General features: G+C 32.0%; 2 protein-coding genes across 2 annotated transcripts; one reads left to right on the top strand and one right to left on the bottom strand.

Annotated features, from left to right (window-relative positions):
• Positions 1-9,504: 9,504 nt before the first annotated feature.
• Positions 9,505-14,717, bottom strand: LOC139900491 (uncharacterized). Its single transcript, XM_071883261.1, has 5 exons — positions 14,665-14,717; positions 11,987-12,115; positions 11,780-11,831; positions 10,116-11,642; positions 9,505-9,570 (listed from the first exon to the last, which is right to left on the bottom strand). Exons 1-5 carry the CDS (start codon positions 14,715-14,717, stop codon positions 9,505-9,507), a joined length of 1,827 nt encoding a protein of 608 aa, XP_071739362.1.
• LOC139871029 (uncharacterized) lies at positions 14,606-18,600 on the top strand. Its single transcript, XM_071858780.1, has 10 exons — positions 14,606-15,100; positions 15,202-15,280; positions 16,098-16,192; positions 16,422-16,526; positions 16,800-16,879; positions 16,963-17,053; positions 17,379-17,486; positions 17,716-17,802; positions 18,049-18,117; positions 18,210-18,600. Exons 1-10 carry the CDS (start codon positions 14,831-14,833, stop codon positions 18,357-18,359), a joined length of 1,134 nt encoding a protein of 377 aa, XP_071714881.1. The 5' UTR covers positions 14,606-14,830; the 3' UTR covers positions 18,360-18,600.
• The last annotated feature ends 1,631 nt before the right edge of the window (positions 18,601-20,231 follow it).

The raw sequence follows: 20,231 nt of genomic DNA on the forward strand, positions 1-20,231 counted from the left end.
AATATAATAGAGTGGATAGTCAATTTTGATACACAAAATTAATGTTATTTTATTACCTAAAGTACTTGAATTCTTGCTATAAATAGACCTTCAAGCAATCATAATACTTGCTCATTCTTACAAGAAAATTTCTCTCTTTACTCATATACTCTTGTTCTTAAGATTTTCAAAGTCTATATTCAAGAACCAATCCACTAAAGGTAGTTATAAGCCTACTGAATTATAACATGTTATCAGCACGAAGTGCTCCATATAATCAAGGTTTATCTAAGCAAGCACAAGTCACTAATCAAGGTAAGAAATTCTTTAACGATATCTTCTATTATTTATTAGTAAGGTAAATATTATTATCATCATAAGTAGAATTATATTTATGTAATCTAACTTTTATTAACTTCACTAACATTTATATTTATGTTATTTAAGTTATATATGGTCGGTTATACCGCCTGAATTATATTTATGTAATCTAACTTTTATTAACTTCACTAACATTTATATTTATGTTATTTAAGATATATATGGTCGGTTATACCGCCTGAATTATATTTATGTAATCTAACTTTTATTAACTTCACTAACATTTATATTTATGTTATTTAAGTTATATATGGTCGGTTATACCGCTTGAATTATATTTCTTTAATCCAACTCTTATTAATTTCACTCAACTCTTCGGTGGTAACACCAATCTCCTTCGTTTTGATGATGACAACACCGTCCATCTCCACCTCAACGAATACACTGGCAAGTGTTCAAGTCCGGCAGTACGCTGCTTCGAACCAGTGTACACTGAAAACAGACGATGAATCTGTTTAAGGGAATTGTGTCAAACACAAGCCCGGTTCAAGCCTTCAATCGGTTAGATCAATTTATTTTTAGTTTATGATTACATGATCGTTATATGAATATTATGTTTGTGTGATCTATATGTTTTAGTTTCGTATATAATTTACCTACAAACTTAAATAGATTACCTATTAAGTTTTGCGATCTTTATAAAATACCATACCATTATATTTTTTTAATAGGACACTATTACAGAGTAATAGTTAAGTGATCACAAATTGAAAAATAGTTTTACTGATTGATAAAAAAAAAAAAAAAACTACATGAAAAACCACAGCAGTTATTTTTATAAATTAATCAACCCTTGATTAATTGATTGAAACAATAAAATAATACTCCGTATACATATTCTTTTACTCGAAAAGCAACCAAAAGATGTAGTTGTTTTTGGTCTTGAACCAGAACAACAATGAAAAGAATTTTTCTTTCTTTTGTTTTTGAAGTTTTCTTTTGAACTAGTTGAACTGAACGAACCAAAAACTTAGAGGGAGAAAAACCTATATCACTTTGCAATATACAAGATATATATATATATACACACACACACACACACACACACACACACATATATATATATATATATATATATATATATATATATATATATATATATATATATATATCTTGCTAGCTATTATTCGTGTGGCAAGTAGACACCAAAAAATAAAAGATAAAGAAAACACCCATATATAATAATATGTAATGGAATTGTAGTTGTTAATCAACTTTTGACTTTGATCACAAGAAAACAAGATAGTGAGCATATGATTTTTTTTCCTTTTGTGATCCACTTGTGAAGATGAAATGAACATGAAAGAGAAAGATGGTGTTATGTCACACTTTTCAATACATATAATACCGAGTAGGAAAAATATAAAATCATCATTAATACCCATATACCTATATATCTGTACCTATTTAAATTGTTAAATTATTGACTTTGGTCCAAAGAAGAAGAAAAAAAATAGGTCCAAATACATAAAGCCATGTTTGATGCTATATACATTGATCTGTAATACACATGCTATGTTTAGTACACATGTTATCTGTATTCACTGAAAGTTATGTTTTCAATTTCCGGTATACATACTGATTGCATGTGATCATAAATTTGCATGATATGATTAATCGATTCGTTTATCTAATACACCTAATAAAATAAATTGAATTATTTTATTATTTGTTGATAATCATGAGATCATTTAATTATTTAATTATTCTAACTAACTTGTCAATCCAATTCGTTTTATTTTGGATGTTGGTCTTCTACACATATACGAAGTATAAACTTATATGTTTCATCCAGTATATTATTTGATTTATATATTAGGATATTGGAAATTGATAAATGCTTAATTTAATCTTTTATGTATAAACGGTCATGTGTATGATTTGCTATTGGTTGATGCTATCTAAAACTTAGATTTTTTTATGAAGTGTATGTGTATGATATATGCTTTTCGTCTCGGCCTGTTTTTATGAACAACTTTTTACCTACCATGATAAGTATATTATGGATTAAGATGTGTTTTTTTTCTTTAAAAAAAAAAATTAAAGATATGTTATACTTTTATGAGTCTTATGTCATACTCCATAATAGATTATGGATGCTCATGAAAAGTATACGATTTAAATCTTTTGGAGTATATTATATTTTGAAATATAAGGAATAGAAAAGGCAAAATTCATGTTACCAAATGATACAAATTTTCTGATAAACAATGCCTTGTTTTCTCCCAAATCAAAGAGAAATTTGTTAATTTTCTCTCATATATATCATAATGGATATGATTATCAGTCAATGATAACCGAAAATGAGAAATATCTATGTAGCACTGAAAAATGCATATGATGAAAAGCACAACGCATATGATTAAAAGCGCGTATGGTGAAAAGGATATATGATGAAAAGCACATATGGTGATTAATGAAAAGCACATATGGTGATTAATGAAAAGAATATTGAGAAAGAATCATCGATGTTTCTTGAAAGAATTCAAGGTTATATATATGGACCAATTCATCCATCATGTGGACCATTTTGATATTTCATGGTTCTAATAGACGCATCTAGCGGACGGTCTCATGTTTGTGTGTTATCAAGCCGTAATATGGCATTTGCAAAGTTTCTTGCACAATTTATTAAATTGAGAACACATTATTCTGATTACACCATTAAAAAGGATGAGACTTGATAATGCTGGTGAGTTAACATCTCAAGCATTTAATGATTATTATATGTCTACAGGGATTATTGTTGAACATCCAGTTGCTTATGTGCATACACAAAATTGGTTTAGCTGAATCAATAGATAAACGCTTGCAGCTAATAACTAGACAATTGGTAATGAGTACAAAACTCTCAATATTTATATGGGGACATATAAATTTACATACTGCGACATTAATTCATATTAGACGAAGTGCAAGTCATACATATTCTCCCCGACAACTTGATTTTGGCCGAGAGCCAAATTTTTCCACCATTAGAACATTTGGTTGTACAGTGTATGCTCTAGTTGTACCACCACAATGCACTAAATGAGCCCTCAAAGGAGGATGGGGATATATATATTGGATATGAAACATCTTCAATTATAAGATATATTGAACCCATGACGGGTGATATTTTTACAGCACGTTTTGCTGATTGTCATTTTAATGAAAAATTGTTCCCTAGATTAGGGGGAGAAATGAAAAATAAATAAAATGATGTTTCATGGTGTGAACGTCAATTAAGGTATCTTGATCCTCACACAAAAGAATGTGAAACGAAAGTTCAAAAATAATTCATATGCAAGAACTTGCAAATCGATTACGTGATGCATTTAAAGATACAAAAAGAGTGACTAAATCATATATAATAACAGTAAATGCTCCAACTCGAATTGAAATTCCAAAAGCTGGCAATAATGTAACTCTTGAGTTTTTGCCACGCATGAAACGTGGAAGATCAATTGGTTCCGAAGATAAAAATCCTCGAAAATAAAATCAGCTGATAATGAGGTAAAATAAAGTGTTTAAGAAGAACCAAATATCAATACTCCTTCTGCAGAGGATATTGATAATAAATACAGAAATTGCAATAAATTATGCAATATTATGGAACCGAAACGGAATGACAAATATTGATGAGAATTTTTCATATAATGACATCATGAATAAAGATGATGATCTAGAACCAAAATTTGTCATTGAGTGTCAAAATATACATGACTGAGCTCAATTGAAAGGAGCAATACGAGCTGAATTAGAATCACTCAATAAAAGAAAAGTTTTCGGATCAATCGTTATCAATTTTAAAGATGTGAAACGTATGGGATACAAATGAATTTTAATTCGAAAAGGAAATAAGAAAAATGAACTTACAAGGTAAAGTCAGACTTGTAACTCAAGATTTCTCTCAAAGACCAGGAATTGATTATGAGAAAACTTATTCTCCCGTTATGGATGCAATTACTTTTAGATACTTAATCAGCCTGGCAGTTTCTAAAAATTCAAAAATACATCTAATGGATGTTGTTACTGCTTATCTATATGGATCACTTGATAGTGATATATATATATATGAAGATACCTGAAGGATTTAAAGTATCAGAAGCATCCAATGCAAAATCCAATCGGGTCGCATGTGGTATAAACGATTAAGTGATTACTTGATAAGCAAAGGGTATACAAATAATTTTATTTGCCCATGTGTATTCATTAAGAAAACAACATCCGGATATGTGATCATAGCTGTTTATGTCGATGATCTTAACATCATATGTACAAATAAAGAGATCCATGAAGCCATTCAACTTCTAAAGAAAGAATTTGAAATGAAAGATCTCGAAAAAATCAAGTATTATCTTGGTTTGCAAATTGAGCATATGCCTAATGGTTTACTTGTACATCAAACAACTTATACCGAAAAGATTTTAAAACATTTTTAAAGACAAAACCATTGGTTGATATATCACTCAATATTGACACTGATCCATTTCATCCCCGTGAAGATCATGAAGATCTTTAAGGATCAGAAGTTCCATATCTTAGTGAATTAGGGCTCTTATGTATCTTACAAATTATACAAGAACTGACATTTCTTTTGCAGTTAATTTGTTACCAAGGTTCAACTCAATTCCTTCCAAAAAGACACTGGAATAGGATCAAACATATGTTTCGATACCCTTGAGGAACTACTGATTTATGATTATTTTACTCTAACGATTCAAAACAAGATTTGGTTGGTTATATAGATGCAGGATATTTATCTGATCCACATAATATTAAATCTCAAACTGGATAAGTATTCCTAAATGGAGGTACCGCAATATCATGACGTTCTCAAAAACAAACACTTGTTGCAACATCATCAAATCATGCCGAAGTGATTGGATTACATGAAGCTACTCGGGAATGTTTTTGGTTGAGATCAATGACACAACTCATTACTGATTCTTGTGAACTAGAACGCCATAAAAGCCCAACAACTATCTATGAAGATAATGCAGCTTGCATAGCACAGATGAAAGAAGGGTATATCAAAAGTGACCGAACAAAACACATACCTCCTAGATTCTTCTCATACACTCAAGATCTCATCAAGGACGACCAGATTGAAATGATATACGTTCAATATAGCAAAAACTCTTTTTACCAAAGCACTTCTAACTACTATTTTCAGAACACACGTTCACAATATTGGCATGAGGCAAGTTCAAAAGATGTGACGACTCAACGATGTCTACTTGAGGGGGAGTCAACTCTATACTGCACTCTTTTTCCCTTGACTAAAGTTTTTATCCCACTGGGTTTTTCTTTAGCAAGGTTTTTAACGAGGCAGTACTAGTTTATTTCTAATGAAGCAAAATTGCTATCCAAGGGGGAGTGTTATAATATATAGAATATAAATATAATAGAGTGGATAGTCAATTTTGATACACAAAATTAATGTTATTGTATTACCTAAAGTACTTGAATTCTTGCTATAAATAGACCTTCAAGCAAGCATAATACTTGCTCATTCTTACAAGAAAATTTCTCTCTTTACTCATATACTCTCGTTCTTAAGATTTTCAAAGTCTATATTCAAGAACCAATCCACTAAAGTGAAAGGACCCGTTCATATACATTATAAACGATTCACAATAGTTGATTACATTGCGAGGTATTTGACCTCTATATGATACATTTTACAAACATTGCATTCGTTTTTAAAAGACAAACTTTCTTTACATCGAAAATTGACAGGCATGCATACCATTTCATAATATCCACTATCCAACTATAAATTGATTTAATAATAATCTTTGATGAACTCAATGACTCGAATGCAACGTTCTTCGAAATATGCTATGAAAGACTCCAAGTAATATCTTTAAAATGAGCAAATGCACAGCGGAAGATTTCTTTAACACCTGAGAATAAACATGCTTTAAAGTGTCAACCAAAAGGTTGGTGAGTTCATTAGTTTATCATAATAATTTATTTCCATCATTTTAATAGACCACAAGAATTTCATTTTCAGTTCTCATAAATATACGTCCCATGCATAGAGACAAAAATAATCATTCATATGGTGAACACCTGGTAACCGACATTAACTAGATACATATAAGAATATCCCCTATCATTCCGGGATCCTCCTTCGGACATGATATAAATTTCGAAGTACTAAAGCATCCGGTACTTTGGATGGGGTTTGTTAGGCCCAATAGATCTATCTTTAGGATTCGCATCAATTAGGGTGTTTGTTCCCTAATTCTTAGATTACCAGACTTTAATAAAAAGGGGCATATTCGATTTCGATAATTCAACCATAGAATGTAGTTTCAATTACTTGTGTCTATTTCGTCAAACATTTATAAAAGCGCATGTATTCTCAGTCCCAAAAATATAAAGGGTAAAAAGGAAAATGAAACTCACCATACTATATTTCGTAGTAAAAATACATATAACGTCATTGAACAAGTGCAAGGTTGGCATCGGATTCACGAACCTAAATTAATTATATATATTTATGTGTTGGTCAATATTTGTCTAACAAATTAGGTCAAGTCATAGTGTACCACAATCCTAATGCTCGAGACTAATATGCAAAAGTCAACAAAAGTAAATTTGACTCAAATAATTTCCAAAAATCTATACATGATTAATATATAGTTTAAATATCGTCGTTTTATATTTTTAAATATTTTTAAAAGATTTATTAGAGTAAATAATATAATTTATTTATTAATAAATAAAATTTTATATTAAATTTATATAATAAAATATACTTTTATATATATTAAGTAATAAAATTTATCGGGTTCATTTAATATCATAAAGATAATATGATAGGTATTATTAAAGTAAGTTATTACACGTAGTAAAATATGCTTGTATCACATATTTATTTGATAAAATAATATCTATAATGATAGTAAGTAAAAGTTGTATTATTTTGTAATAATAATTATTATTATAAAAATATCAATATTTATAATTACTAAGATGACATTATGATAAAACGATAATTCTAATTATGATAACTTTAATATTTAAGATAATTTTTAATATTATCTTTAAAATAATAATTCTATTTAAAATAAAAATAATAATGATATTTTATAGTAACAATGACATTTCTATTAAAATGATAATTTTTGTTAAAATGATAGTTTTAATACTAACGATACTTTTAATAATAATAGTAATGATAAAAAAAATAAGAACGATAATTTTATCTAAATCAATATCTTATAATATTTTAATTTCATCATGATACTCTTACTCATTATTTCCTAATCATTTCGTTTAATAGCTTTTAATCGTCTTTTATATCGTGTTCATAATAATGATAATAATAACACAACAACAACAACAACAGTACCCAATACCACTTGAGTGGTGTATGGGGGAGGTGAGATGTAGACAATCCTTCCCTTATCCGAGAATAAAAACAAGTCATTTCTCCACCCAGAAAAGTAGAGAAAGTCATCCCTCTCTTTATTCGGCAGATAAAGAGATTGCTTCCAAGTGGACCTCCGGCCTTTTTTATTTATTTATAAAAATAGTAAAAAAAAAAAAAAAAAAAAAAAAAAAAAAAATATATATATATATATATATATATATATATATATATATATATATATATATATATATATATATATATATATATATATATTGAGACGCCATGAAAATGATAGAATCAAAATTTCATGGGTTTAAAAGTCTCCCTGAAAATCAATTTAGGCTCTAATCGGCTAAAAAATAAAAATACTAATACTAGTACTAGTGTTAGTAAAAAATAGTTAAAAGCAATAGTAATAATATTAATACCACAAATAATATTAATAATTAATATTAACACACCCATAATACAATAATAGTAATAATAATAATAATAATAATAATAATAATAATAATAATAATAATAATAATAATAATAATAATAATAATAATAATAAAAATAATAATAATAAAAGTAATAGTAGTAGTCGTAATAGTACCAGTACTAGTAATACCAAGAGTATTATAGTAGTAGTAACAATAATAAAAATAATACTAATAGTAATAGTAATAATAATAATAATAATAGTAATAATAATAATAATAATAATAATAATAATAATAATAATAAAAATAATAGTAATAATAAAAATAATAATAATAAAAATAATAATAATAATAAAAACTAACAATAATAATATAGAGATAATAATAATAATAAATAAAGTAATAATAATAATAAAAAAAGTAATAAAAAGCAAAAAAAAGCAAAAGTAAGAAACCTAATGAGAAATACTATTAAAAATAAAAAAATAACATAAAAGGACGTAACCCTACTCGACTATTCTAATTCTAGCCCTCCACGCACTCCTATCAGAAGTCATGTCCTCAGTCAGCGAAAGCTCCCTCATGTCGAGCCTAAGTCTATCCATCCACCTACGTGTAGGTCTACCCCTTCTCCTTACGCCATCGACCGTGAGTGCCTCGACTCTCCTTACCGGGGCAATACGAGGTCGCCTCATCACATGCCCAAACCATCGAAGCCGTTCTTCCCTTAGCTTGTCGATGATGCTACAGACTCCAAGGTTTTCCCTAAACACACCATTTGGGATCCTATCTAACATGGTTTTACCACACGTCCACCTAAGCATCCTCATTTCTGCTACTTCCATCCTTCTCTCTTGGGCCTTCGTCATTGGCCAACATTCTGATCCGTACAACATGGCAGGTCTAATAGCTACTTTAAAGAATTTCCCTTTTAATTTGAGTGGGATCTTCTTGTCGCACAAGACCCCTTTCGCCGCTCTCCACTTCAACCAACCTACCTTAATACGATGAGTCACGTCTTCGTCTATCCTCCCCGATTTGTGGAGGACCGAACCTAGATATCTAAACGACTCTTGTGGGTGCAAGATCTGGTCCCCAATGTTGATAATCCCTCCACCATTTAGTTCATCCTCACTCCTACTGAATTCGCACCTAAGATATTCTGTCTTTTGTCTGCTGATCCGTAACCCATTTTGTTCTAAGGCCTCCCTCCATTGTTCTAGTCTTCTGTTAAGCTCCTCATTTGATTCTGATACAAGCACGATATCATCGGCAAAAATCAGACACCAAGGGATGTTCTCTTGTATTCCTCGAGACAGCTCGTCTAGAATCAAAGCGAAAAGGAAAGGACTAAGGGCCGATCCCTGGTGCAAGCCTACTTCTATCGGGAAATACTCTGTGTTTCCCACAGGCGTCCTGACACAGGACTTCGCCCCATCATACATATCCATAATAGCTCTAATATATCTACTTGGGATACCCCTAACATTAAGTGTCTTCCAAATCAGCTTTCGCGGTACGCTATCATAGGCCTTTTCTAAGTCTAAGAAGACCATCTCTAGGCCCTTTTGTTTCTCCCTATACTTCTCCATAACGCTTCTTAAAATATGAATTGCCTCCATCGAAGAGCGCCCTGGCATGAAACCAAATTGGTTTTCTGAAACCGTAGTCTCGCGTCGAAGTCTAGTCTCAATCACTCTCTCCCAAAGCTTCATAGTATGACTAAGTAATTTTATGCCTCTATAATTACCGCAGATTTGGGCATCCCCTTTATTTTTGTAAATAGGGATAATCTCGCTGAGTCTCCATTCCGTAGGCATTTTATAACTTCTAAGCGTCTTATTGAAAAGACACGTCAACCACCTGACACCATCCTCGCCCAGGCACCGCCACGCCTCTATTGGGATCTGGTCAGGTCCTACAGCTTTGTTTCTACCCATCTTTCGTAGTGCCGAACTTACTTCTTCCTTCCTGATTCTCCTACAGAAACTGTTGTTCCGGAATTGTCTTATTCCCAAGTCCTGCGGAACTTCTTGGCGCCCAGGTCCTTCACCCACGAAAAGAGTTGAGAAATACCCTTCCCATCTTTTCCTAATTTCTTCTTCCTTCACTAAGGTTTGACCGGCTTCATCCTTGATAAACTTGATGTTATCTATATCCCTCCTCCTACGCTCCCTAGCTTTTGCAATCCTGTAAATATCATTTGCTCCTTCTTTGGAGTCTAGTTTCCTATACAAGTCTTCATACGCTTTATCTTTTGCACGGGCAACGGCCTTCTTAGCTTCTCTGTTGGCTTCTTTATACCTCTCTTCTGCCCTAGTTCTATCTTCACGTGTCCCGTCCCGGCATGTAATGAGCTCCTTAAACCTCTGTTGCTTAAGTGCGACTTTGGTTTGAACCTCATCACTAATCCACCATGATTCTCTATTAGACTTATGTCCTCTCGATGTCCCTACTGCCACACCTAAGGTTTCCTTGGCAACATCCCTAATAGCAGATGCCATCCTATTCCACATCTGATCTGCGTCCATTTGAGTAACGGTATCCATTCCTGCCTCTACTCTTTCCAACACTGAAGTTTTAAAAGTTTCGGCTTTCCCTTCAATCAGATTCTTCCAAAGGATCCTAGGTTGGACGGGTCTCACTCTTTTAGTAACCCGCCTCTGCAGAACCAAGTCCATGACCAATAATCTGTGTTGGGTGGAACAAGTCCAGGTAGTCAGGGCTCTACAGTCTCTGCAAGCTCTAAGGTCCCCTTTGCGAAGCAGCAAATAGTCAATCTGGGTACTATGTCCCCCACTGTGGAAAGTAGCTAGTTGTGCTTCCGTCTTCCTAAAGAAGGAGTTTGCAACAACCAGTTCGTGGGCAACAGCGAATTCGAGAATAGATCGTCCTTCTTCATTCCGAACTCCGTACCCAAAGCCCCCATGGACACCCGTATATTCGTCCGAGATCGTTCCTATATGACCATTAAGGTCTCCCCCAATAACCAATCGGTGGTCGGCGGGGCAACTCCTCACAACTTCATCTAACGCTTCCCAAAAGCGAACTTTTTCATCATCTCCTAAACCAGCATGGGGTGCGTAAGCGCAAATGACCATGTAAGTCTCCTCCTGGATAACTACCCTAACCGACATAATCCTATCGCTACACCTATCCACACCCACAATATTATCCTTATAAAGGGGTCCTATAAGGATCCCTACCCCGTTTCTAGCTACTCTAGAACCCGAGAACCACAACCTGTAGTCGTCCACGTCAACCGCCTCTTCACCCCTCCATCTGGTCTCTTGAACACACAATATGTCCACTTTACTCTTACGTAGCGTATTTACAAGTTCATGGGCTTTGCTAGTCAAAGTTCCTACATTCCAACTACCTACTCTAATCCTAACGCGAGTATCTCTACTCCCTCTAGACCTACCCGCCCCTAAACTAATAGGACATGACCTCAAGTAACCATGCGTATGTGACGAGTTAATCTTACCCTATAAACAGCGCACTAAGTAGAAAAGAGTTGCTAAAGACACAGTAGAAACAACTAGCAAAAACGCTAACGATAGCAAGAGTGCAAAAAAAAAAAAAAAAAAAAAAAAAAAAAAAAAAAAAAAAAAAAAACAAATACCGTAATAAGTAGTAACAGGAATAACAGGATTCCTACAGGTTGAAAATCAAAGCTACAGGTTGAAAAACAGTAGGTATAAGGGAAAAAAATGTAACTAAAAATAATAAGTAGTTATATGTAATGAAGAATCAAATAGAAGTGTAAACAGCACCGTTAGGTGCAAAAAAGGTAGTAGAACAGAAAAGTTAAGGGTCAGAGAAAACAAACACGGCCTTGTAAGAACAAGGGAGTTCCGGCAACCGGCGGCTACCGGCGGCACAGAGGTAGCAGAGCAGATAGCAAATTAGCGAGGTTTCTGGTTCGCAAGGACTTTTGCTCCAAGCTCGGTAATATTCCCTGCAAAAAAAAAAAAAAAAAAAAAAAAAAAAAAAAAAAAAAAAAAAAAAAAAAAAAGTGACCGGAGTACTATTCCGGCGACCTGACAGGCAGCGCGTGGCGGCGCGTGGAGAGAGGTTTGTCGGCGAAAGTTGTACTCTCAGGTTCGGAAAATTGCTGCGAGTATAATGATGACGATTTCGACTTCCAATTCGATCGGATCTAAGAGCAAAATGTGTTCAAATGTATGAGGTGGTTGTTTGCTTTTTTTGGGGTGGAGCAAGTCAGAGAGAGAGAAAAAGACGTTAGAGAAAACGCTATATTGTAATCGTATTAATTACACTAATATTAATAATGATAGTTACTATAACATTATTAATGATAATACTAATAATTATCTTAATGATAATATAGTAATAATAATAATAACAATAACAATAACCATTTTTAAATAATGATATATATATTAATAATGATAATAATAATAATACTAATAATAATAATAATAATAATTGGATAATAATAATAATACTAATTATAACTTTAACGATAATAACGATAGTAATAATATTAAAAAAATAACAATTTTTAATGATAAATCCATTTTATTGATAAAGATAATAATAATGATAATAATAAGATAAAACTAGAACGACGATAAAAACGATAAAAACGACGATAATAATAATCATTTTTAATAAAAATATCGAAAATTCAATTGATTATAACTTCTAATCCGTTCCTCGAAACCATTCGATATCTAAAGGAAAAGTTCTTAATTTTTCGCTAGCTTTCCAAGGACATGCATATCTTATACTTTATCTCAACCGCAAGTGTAACTAATTCAAGATTCAACCTAACCTGTCTAAGGGCAATATCAAAAGTACAAGCATGTATAATCCTAAATACTCGAGCACTAGTCATGGATACACTATTAGTATGTAAAAGTTAAATTATGAGTACTCACGTATCAATATTGAGATTCAATATTGTAGGAAAGGTACGTAGACGCAACGGAAATGATAAACACTATATTGACCTCACGAGCATACCCATGAACCATACTCAATCACCTCCATAGCTATAACCCATAATTTCCTTAATCCTATCCTACTCAAAAAACAATTTCGAAATCACTCGGACAGCACTCCGTCGTAATATTTTATGTATACTAATAATATCTTGAAATAATACGGAGTAAATATATATATGTAAATCGATTGAGAGAGTTTATAGAAAAATATTTTCAAGTTTCTATGAAATAATGAAACCTATTGAATTCTATTTATAATAGATTTTTGAATTATTAAAGTGAATTATTAAAGTATGAATTATTAAAGTGAATTATTAAAGTATGAATTATTAAAGTGAATTATTAAAGTATGAATAATTAAAGTGAATTATTGAAGTATAAATTATTAAAGTTAAAGTAAAGTAAAAATAAAGTAAAGGTAAAGTTTAAGTATATTAAAAGTATAAAACAATGTACGTAAAATACGCGTATAAATATATATAATATTAATTTAAATCGTTATATATATTTAATAAAATAAAATATAAATATCGTTATCTTTATCATACTAGTTAAGTAATGAGTTGTCAAAAGTGGTTCTAGATATTTATAAAAGTTATATACGTTTTAATAATAAATTTCTTTTTAAACTGAAAACGTTTTTGTACGTTTGAAACTAAATAGATCAATCGAGTCTTTATGAGATTCAATCTTCCACTATCCTTTGTCTAGTTCTCAATGATTGACAATTTGTTCTTATTTATAAATCATTTTACCATTTTTCGAATATTGTTAAAATGAAAAGATTTCTCAAATCAACGTGGGCCTTTCAACAGAGACTTGTAATCATAATTCAATATATCTAATAATTCAATCATTTGATCTTATCTTTTAATTCCATTGATAAATATTTTGAAACAGATACAATCATATAAAGTATTTAATCTAATATTTTGTTTACGTTTCAAGTTATAATATATATACACATATACATATATAATCATATTCGTTTAATGGTTCGTGAATCGTTGGAACTTGGTCGAGGTTGAATGAATGTATGAACATAGTTTAAAATTCTTGAAATTTAACTTAACAAATATTGCTTATCGTGTCGGAAACATATAAAGATTAAAGTTTAAATTTGGTTGGAAATTTCCGGGTTGTCACATAAAGGTAGTTATAAGCCTACTGAATTATAACAGCTACGATTTTGATGGTCACCACAAAATACAACTAAAGTAAAAATTTTGACACTATAAACAGTTATGAATATAAAAATGACTAATAGCCATATTACAAAAGCTTAATATATAGATATTAGAAACATAACCATATTACAAAAATAACTATGGCGACTTAACCATCTTTTAATTAATATTAATATTAATATTAATATATTAATAATTAATAATAATAATATAATAATAATAATTGTAAATCGTAAACATATTTTATTCTTTAGCAGGTGCAACTTAAATCCAACTATAAAAATCAATATAAGCCACTTTTCATCTGGATCATGATGTGATTTGTGTGTTTTAGATTCGCCACCCATCACCGCCGTTTCTTCACCGGAAAATCTCCAATCCGATTCTTCACATCTCCATTCATTAACTCCTCACACAACCCAACACATAATTACATACACACTATACATATTTATACACCCAATCACTTCATTATTATATTATAATAACTAATAATCGATCAATCTGATTGAAAATATGGGCGATTCCACCGCCGCCACGAGGGTTGCCGGAGCTGATAACAACAACAATTCATCGGAAAGAATCACGGCGGAAGAAGTTTGTAGAATCGTGGAACAAAGTAAAGAATTACAAGAATCAGCAGCTACTTTAATATCTCGTAATTCACAAGAAGAAGACTCGTTAAGACAACGAGCATTAGCTCTTGATTTAAATATTAAAAAGATTCAATCTTTTATTGCTTCTTCTGTTAAAAAAGGAAACTTGGATCCAAAAGATGCTGAAAAGGTAAGGCTTTTTGTTGTTTATATGATAGGATATGATATGGGTATTGATTTTATATGATTTTCAGTGGTAAAAATGTATGCTTTTGTTTTGTTTATGTACAGTTAGTTGAAGAGTTAAGTAGAGCAAGTTATACATTGAGAGAAGGAGATGCTTCTGCGTTTCTTCCTAGTAAATCTTATGGTAATTTACTTGTTAGTTTTATGTATTAAAGTTATTAATTGATCAAACACAACCTTAGTTGGTCCTTTTTTTTTGTTTGAACGTCACCTTAGTTGGTCCTGTAACCATCCCAAGTGTCGGAACTTGACCTCGACCTGAGATGGGTCGAAACTAATCGATGGGGGTAAACACAAAAAAAAACCTTATTTTTTAGTAAATTTTTTTTAGTGTAAATTTTTTTTTTCTTCCGGAAATCGAGTGGGGCGGATACCCCTTTTGTCCTATATATGTTCCGCCCCTGATCCCAAGATAGTTGGATAGTCTAGTGGTTGGGAACCTGATCTCACGAGCAAACCTCACGTCATGGGTGGCAATGGAAATGGCTCGAAAACGGTTACTAGATAACCCGATTAGGTCGCGTAAATCTGAGTAGAAACACTACCCTTTCCTAGGTAGTTGAACCGGAAAACCTTATTCGTTTACCTATTCACCTTAGTTGGTCATGTAGTGGCATTTTGAAAGTATCTCGGATTTAATACCCACCTTATGCAAGTAGGAACCTTACCCATTTACCCAAGTTGGTCTTATAGTCTCTTTCGAAAGTATCTTCGATTCAATACCCACCTTATGCAAGTAGGAACTTGATTCATAATAAAAGTTTCTTAATAAAAGTGGATCACTGGTTGGACCCAGGAGCTTTTGAATGACCTATTGTGTGATGGGTTTAGGGTGGTGTGGTTTGAGCTGATTAGGGTTGTTGTAGAATCTAGTTAAAAGTCAACGATTTCAAGTTAATACGTTAGGTTTTTTTTTTTGAATTGGTGTTTTTTGGTTGCAGGAAGATTTTTGAGGATGTTTCTTGGTCCAATAAATGTGTATGCTACTAGAAAGGATGTTCAGTTAAAAGTGAAAGAAGAATACAATAATTTCAGGGTATTTTTGTTTTCAAGTACTGTTATATTTTGCATTCGTTATGCAAGAGGAATCGTGTCCTATATTTTCTGATAAATAGTAGCTAAGTTATTTCCTGGTAATTGTTTATTTTTTAAATTAATTTAGCTTGCAACAGCGAACAAATTATCATTCCATAATATGTATTAAACATTTTATTCTGATTACTAAAAACACAAATAATTTTTCCTCTTTTTTGGTTCATGATCAGGATAGGACTGCTTATTTGTTTCTATTTTTCCCATCTTTCCTATTGCTGCTAAGGTCATGGTTATGGGATGGATGTTTTCCTGCATTGCCTGTTCAGCTTTACCAGGTAATAATTATGTTTTTTCTTAATCTCGTTGTACTCATCTACTTTGGTTTCGTAAATTATATAAGGGGTGTTTGGTATCTCTTTTTGGAAGTGAATATGTGAGACAATGAGACATATAGGTAGTGGTTTTGAATGTGGTTCTGTTGTTTGAAGTTGCAGTATTAAGATAATTAGTCATTTTAGTGGTAGCAAATTTATTTAACGACGTATATTATATTTTTTTTAACATCCAAAGAAACATATATACCTAAAATTTTCATATCAACTTTTCAGGCGTGGTTGCTCTACCTCTACACAGGATTGGCTTTACGAGAGAATATTTTAAGAGTTAACGGAAGTGACATACGCCCATGGTTTGTGTTCACACTAAATTTGTGTATTCCAAATAAGCCCTTTAGAATTTTAACATAATTAAAAGCTGTAATGTAATTTTCAGGTGGATATATCATCACTATTGTGCAATGCTCATGGCACTCATCAGTCTTACATGGGAAATAGAGCGAGAACCTGATTGCTCCCAGAAGCAGGTTAGTCTATTTTGGTACTCATATAATATGTTATATATAGGCGCAAGTTGTTTAATCTTTGTTAGAATACATGAACCTGCATTTAATTCTCTAGCTCTAGAAATATCTATGATGGTTCCCTGATCTTTCATATATCCTTGTTTTATCTCTAAATTCACTCTTGTAATCAGATTATACAATGAAGTAATACACATAGAGATGTAGTCCTTTGCGTGTTTGGTTGTTAATCATAGTAAATACAGTGTTCTTTTCTTTTGTTCTTATCTTTAGTTTTCGGTTCCAGTTTCTGATTACAATCTTATTTTGTGATTCCACCTTATTGCAGAAAGGTATACAGTTATTTTTGAAATGGGCTATTATGCAAGGAGTTGCAATGCTTCTGCAGAATAGATACCAACGCCAAAGGCTATATACACGTATTGCACTTGGAAAGGTATCTTTTTAAGGAGTAAAACTAGTATTACTCGTACTCGGTCAAACTCAGTTAAACTTGTCTAAAACTCGGGATTACTCGGAAACTCGGCCAAAACTCGGAAAATAAGTCAAAATCGGTCAAACTCAAACTTAGTCAACATCCGAGTACTCCCTGAGTAGCGATTTTTGCAACCTTGAGTAAAACTTGATCCTGAAAGTTGAATCGAAGACCATAAATTTGACTACAGGCTAGAAGAATGGACGTTGTTTGGGGAGAAACTGCTGGAGTTGAAGGTCAAATATGGCTGTTATACCCCATACTCTTCATCTTGCAGGTAAATCTTACAAAGTGATTGTACTTTAACGAGAAAATTTAGGACATGCAAACTATTTTGTTACCTGAAGTTTGTTAATGTCAAGGTTAAACATAGCAGCCTTGAATGATACCTTAGAAACTTTTCATGACTGAAATATCCCATATATAGTTCCACTTATGGATTTAGAAAAAGTATTTTGATTAAACAATTTGATGCATAAACTGTGTTAAGAATAGTCAACCCCTGCGTGTTTTGTTTTTGTAGGCTTTTGAAGCGTATGTAGGTCTGCTACTGTTGAAAACCGCAGTGTTGGGTGTCATTTCAGAATGGCAGGTTAGATATATAATTCACCATTATTTGAAACTTAAATGATATCATGATATATATACTAAATTAGAATATCCAAATTCTTCGATGATATCCAGGTGGTTGCGTGCGGAATCCTCCTTATAATAATGGCTGTCGGGAATTTCATAAACACAGTAAAAACTCTTGTTTCGAAGTCACGGGTCAAAGTCAAAGCCAGAATGAGGAGAGAGAGAAGTAAGAGTGATTTGCTTCAGGGTTCCTCATGAGTTTAAAAATCGTACGAGGATATGTCGTGTGCTATTAGCATTTGTTTAATAATTAGATAAAATATGACTTGTCCCAAATGCACCAAGGATCCTCTTGGTAATTTTTGAAATCTACATTACTCTTTTATTCCGTTATAGATTTTTAGTTGTACTCTAAAGTAATAAACTTTGTTTTGGTTGTTATTTCACTACATTTCACTGTTAATATTCCTAGTTTTCAATGTAATCTTTGTTTTCATGATGTACAAGTTATTATAAAATAGTTGATTTGGGGAAATGATATACAGAGTACCAAGATTAGAGTAGACAGACAGAAGTTGCTTTATAAAAACTTACTTTCAATGAATCAAATTTACTTGTGGGCACAGTTTGACACTAACATGCTTTTGAAATCATTTGTTTTTTTAAAGTTAACATGATACCACAATTGTCAAACATAACTAGTAAAAGAAATTCAATAAACTCAACATTAGAGAAGGAAATGAGACACTGTCAAGTTACAAAGGAAGACATCTGTAGCACAAGAACAAAGTATACTAAACTTACTGTTCAAATAAAGATCATGCATACTACAAAGATGCATAAAGTATACTAAACTTATGGTAGATTACGATTTATTTTGACTTGATTTCATTATACCTTAAGTTTATGTTTCTAGGGTTTAATCACGATTTATTTTGACTTGATTTCATTATACCTTAAGTTTATGTTTCTAGGGTTTAATCAAGTCAGAATTTTTCGGGGCGCCGTTTATGGTGAAAGTTTTGGTAATAAACCCTGTACACTACCAGTCTAAAATTTAACAGACAGATAATAGTAAATCAGAATATACCCAAGCCAGTAATAAAACCATTGAATCGGAACAAATACACGAGTGACGGCTCAGAACGTTTAATTGAAGTGGAACAATCTAACATGTGTGCTAATAACAGGGTCCATGCACACAAACAAACAAACAAACAAAATAGGTCTCTTTAGCAGAGCCCGTGTTCAAAAAAGTTGATCAACACCTCAAAATCTGGGACTCAAAAAAGTTGATCATGGCTTGGGTGGGTGCGCATCACTTTAAACTTATAACTTCAAGTATCCAGGCGGCACAGATTTGTCAAATGTAGCAGGAGCATCAAAGGAGGGTTGACTTTTAGATGGATGACTATTATTTGTCTCGAGAAACTGTATGAAAGGGGATGTCTCAAGCTCTGTAGGCAATGAAATCACAGCAGGAGCAGGTTCCTGTAAAAATATGAGTATGGAATTTTCAACAGAGAAGAATCATATGGTGCAATTTGAAGATGTATTCATTTAACCAACAGTCCATTTAAACAGCAGGCCGTCCCGTCCCGTCAATTCTAATTTTTCATATGGGCCATATTCAAATAACAAAAAAAGGCCTTTTTGTATACAAAATTTTTAAATATATGTACGAATAAGTTAACACTAAAAATTTTGGTTAAATACTAACACTATGGGCTCCTTTGGATTATGGGCCCTGTGCGAGCGCACGTGTTGCACGTCCTCAAATCCGCCCATGTTAAACAGCCAATTTCTCATGATACTATATATAGCATATATATAAAAACTAACAAAATATATCAAGAATGCTTACCAACTCCATTGATAAAAACAACACTTCTTACAATCTACAAATTCAAATAGTACACGCCATGGAAACAATTTTCACATTATGAAAAGAAAACGAAACCAAACACACACACACGTTACATATTTTTCAGGCATCAAGATCACACGAAAATATGAATATTTAAAAAAGACACATCGCGATGAATGTTATTATTTATGTGGGAAAACGATTGAAAAAATTAACATTCAAGATAATATTGATCGTGAAGAATGTTAATCTTCAAACATTTT

This window comes from Rutidosis leptorrhynchoides, chromosome 1 (assembly GCF_046630445.1).
Source record: "Rutidosis leptorrhynchoides isolate AG116_Rl617_1_P2 chromosome 1, CSIRO_AGI_Rlap_v1, whole genome shotgun sequence".
Classification (NCBI taxonomy): Eukaryota; Viridiplantae; Streptophyta; class Magnoliopsida; order Asterales; family Asteraceae; genus Rutidosis; species Rutidosis leptorrhynchoides.